Source organism: Triticum aestivum, chromosome 7A (genome assembly GCF_018294505.1).
Source record: "Triticum aestivum cultivar Chinese Spring chromosome 7A, IWGSC CS RefSeq v2.1, whole genome shotgun sequence".
NCBI lineage: Eukaryota > Viridiplantae > Streptophyta > Magnoliopsida > Poales > Poaceae > Triticum > Triticum aestivum.
In genome coordinates, this window is record NC_057812.1 from 454,468,895 (window position 1) to 454,472,597 (window position 3,703).

At 47.8% G+C, this 3,703-nt stretch overlaps 1 protein-coding gene across 1 annotated transcript; it reads right to left on the minus strand.

The window, feature by feature from the left end:
• Positions 1 to 1,566: 1,566 nt before the first annotated feature.
• On the minus strand, positions 1,567 to 2,833 carry LOC123151810 (putative cyclin-dependent kinase F-2). Its single transcript, XM_044571451.1, has one exon. The coding sequence runs from the start codon at positions 2,780 to 2,782 to the stop codon at positions 1,688 to 1,690; it is 1,095 nt and encodes a 364-aa protein (XP_044427386.1). The 5' UTR covers positions 2,783 to 2,833; the 3' UTR covers positions 1,567 to 1,687.
• Between the last annotated feature and the right edge of the window lie 870 nt (positions 2,834 to 3,703).

Genomic DNA, 3,703 nt, shown 5'->3' on the forward strand with positions numbered 1-3,703 from the left:
ATTAGTCAGAATGCATGCACTAAAGAAAAGGTACTGAGATTTATTGGTTTAATCTGTATGCTTTGTTCATGTTTCCATCATTTTGTTGTTTATCATTATTTTTCTAGATCTGAATGCACGAGCTAGCACCGGTTCCATTTATTAGTGATCTGTTTCTGTCCCTTGATTGAAACTGGACTTGAATTTGCATGTTCTAAGAATGATATTGATGCTATAAAGATGTTGCCTTTTTTGGTCTAATGAAAAGCCATCTCTTTGAAGCTAACCAACAGTACAAAAATGAAGTGTTGTCATGTTCATGCAAACTATGTTCATGTACTTCTAATATTGAAAAACTGTTGACACATTCATGGATTATTTGTATTTTTCTAATGGTCTAGAAGTGTCTGGACTGTTGTATCTGTACTTAGTTGCCAAATAACTTCATTGGCATCTCTATCAATCCTAAAATCGTAGTTTTCGGCAAAACCAAAATGTGCCCTCTCCTTTTTGCTTTGTTAAGATGGATTGATGTTCCTTGCTATGTCTATACACATGCACTGGCTGCTACAATTAGCTACCAATTTTTGCTTACTCTATGTCAGGCGTCAGCTAACTTCAACACAAAAGGGAGTTCAGAATAATATCAAATTGTGTCCTTTTGAATGGACTAGAATCTTTATTCAAATTTTGCAACTGGTCCAGTACAACATTCAAAACCGGTGAGTTAGCCCTGGAAAATGTTTCTATTCTTTCAGGAAGAAGCTAAATCTATAGGGTAGCTCTGGAACAAAAGATTCATAAATTTCTTGGTTGTTGCGAAGCTGGTGAAAGATTGCTTGGTTGGTGCTAACTACATGCCCAATGACACATTATGGAAGCATCTATTCCATTGTGAGTTGATCTCTGGGTGTTGTATCTACATCTTCATAAAGGAAGCTATCATGTATTTTCTGTTTTAGTTCCACCAGAGTCATGGTTGAGAATATTTTTTAGGCAATTATAATTTTTCATGAGTAGAATTGGAGTTTGTACATATTCATGTCCTCTGAATGTAGAACATGTGCATAACAAATTGTAAACTTGATTGCAGCAAATAAGACCCTGTTTGGTTCCAAATAAGTCACCAACTTATAAGCCGAAAAGTGAAAAAAGTGACTTATTTTGCCAAACAGACCCAACTTATAAGTCATCCTAACTTATAAGTCATAAGTTGCTCCACCCCAACTTAAAACTTATAAGTCACCCCTTTTGCATGGGTCCCACCATCTTTACATAAAAAAACAAGATGGGAAGGTGTGGTCAGGTGACTTATAAGTCAGGTGACAACTAAACAGGCGTGACTTATAAGTCACTGGTTTTAAGTCAGGTGACTTGTTGAAACCAAACAGGCCCTAAGAGAGACTATGCTGAATGTTACTGTGCATTTGTAAAAAACAAATCTCATGATAATCATGAGTCCTTAAAAGAAGACCTTTTTTAACTGTAAGCTGCATCACAAGATGGTGTTTACACCACTTGTCTTTCATTTTTTTTTCATAAAAAAAACATGTCTTCCATTCTCCTTTGAGCTGCAAAGCAGTCAGATAACCAAGGCACTCCGATTACAATGACAATATAATGACTGTTATCGCTTTCGTGAATAAGGGAACACAACGAGCTAAAAGAAGAACGGTGCGGCAACGCGCGCCTATGCTTCTAGTTAATTCTAAATCTCCGGTAGGACTCCAACCATGCACGACTTGAAGAAACCGGCAAAGCCACGTCGTTGTTTGCCGAACCAAGGCTTCTTGAGCGCGTCCGCTGCGGTAAGCCGCTTCTCCGGGTTGCTCTCCAGCAGCCCGCTGAGCACCTCGAACCCGGCCGACGACAACTTGCGACGGGGAAACTTGTGCCGAAGGCGGCTAATGCCTCCGTCGCCCGGCAGCTTCGACTTCCGGTCTGCCGCCAGCCCCGAGTATCCAGACCACTCCTTGATTCCCTCCGTGCCGACGATGCCAAACACTTTAGCCATGATCTCTATGTCCGACTCGCCGTCGAACGTGGAGGCGCCGGTGCCCGAGAGGAGGTCGGCCATTATGCATCCGAGCCCCCACGTGTCCACGCGATCGTCGTACTCGCGCGAGTGCAGGAGGAGCTCCGGCGCGCTGTACGGCGTCAGAATAGTCACCTCCGGCTGCTTCTTGCCCCGCCCTTTCGTGGACATCCCGAAACCGCCGATCTTGTAGACTATGCGGTCGTCCTTGACCTCGCCGCCAACATCGGCTTCAACGGCCCCCTTCTTGGGCTTCTGCTTCCTGTCCTCGGTGCCGTCGTCCAGGAGCACGTTCTCCGGCTTGATGTCGAGGTGCAGGACGCCCACGCCGTGCACGGCCTTCACCCCCTCCACGAGCTGCTTCATGATCCGGCGCACCTCGTCCTCGGAGAACGGCCGCCGACGACGGACCCGGCGCTGCATGTAGCCACGTAGGTTGAGGCGCCCCACGTAGTCCATCACGATGAAGGAATCGCTGGCCTCGCCTTGGCATGCGTCAGCGTAGGTCCGGCGGTGCTGCACGATCGAGGGGATGCCGCGGCACGAGCCCAGGCACATGGCCTCCCGCATGACCTCCGGTAGGCCGGAAATAATGAAGCCGTCGTCACCGCTCCCGCTGAGCCGCTTGACGGCGACGATCAGGTTGTCCTGGGTGTCCCACGCCTTGAACACTTCGCCGTTGATGCCCGCGCCCAGCTTCTCCAGCCGCTCGTACCGCGCCATGGTGGCAGGCCAGGCGGCCTCTTTCTTTCCGGCGGAAGCTGCCATGGCGTCCGTGCCGGCGCACGCAGATTCGATCGCCAGGGAGGCAAGTAACGAGTTTAGGCAGGGAGGTGGAGATACAACTAGTTGACGTATATATATATGTACATCCACGTTGGGAAAAGGTTGATTTGTCTAGGATACCGACTGCGGGCGGTACTGGGCTTGAACCCACACTCCGACTCGGCGTCAAGACCGATCTATATTGCTGATTAATTTGATCAACTCTATTACGCAATTCTCAATTAAGAAAGGGCAACGCTATCTAAAAAAACAAAAACAAAAATAAAAAAGCAACGCTACGAGTTGGCTGGCGAATCTTAACCCCATAGCAAGCCATTGGATGGCCGTCAGATTCAGCTGTCAGCTTTGCAACAAAGATGATGTCGCGTTCGAACATTTGCAACTAAGTTCATGTTCATGTTGCAGGATTTATGTGACAGACGTATTATGGTAGGTCTTTTTTTCTTGACGACAGAGGTATTGTTGTAGTTTTTTTTGTCATCACTTTACTTTATATACGGAAGAAAGTTCTGCAATATTAGTGATGTTGCAGAATCTTTCTTGCAACGGAGAGGATGTTACAAAATCTTTCTAGCAAGAAAGAGGATGTTGCAAAAAATTCACCGGTGATCATTTGTTGCGAGCTCCCGTTGAATGGTGGTGAGGGAGGGGGTAGCGCCGCCCATCCCCACCGCCGGTGAGCGCCAAATCTCCGACTAGGTCGCTTGTCGCATCCTCTTCTCCGCCGAGGTGGGCGCACCACGCTCGGCCGACGGTCGTGGTGGAGGCAGGCGGCAACGGCTACAAGTGCACCCGACCCTGGCTGCAGCCTCGCCACCCCATCCTCCTCCTCGACGAGGTGGACAGTTGTTGGCGCCAACGCCGAAGCATCAAATAATGCACGTTTCTTGTTCGGCGCCGCAG

Bases quoted from the DNA above. Each gene is read 5' to 3' on its own strand.
- LOC123151810 (XM_044571451.1), bottom strand. From the start codon at position 2,782: ATGGCAGCTTCCGCCGGAAAGAAAGAGGCCGCCTGGCCTGCCACCATG.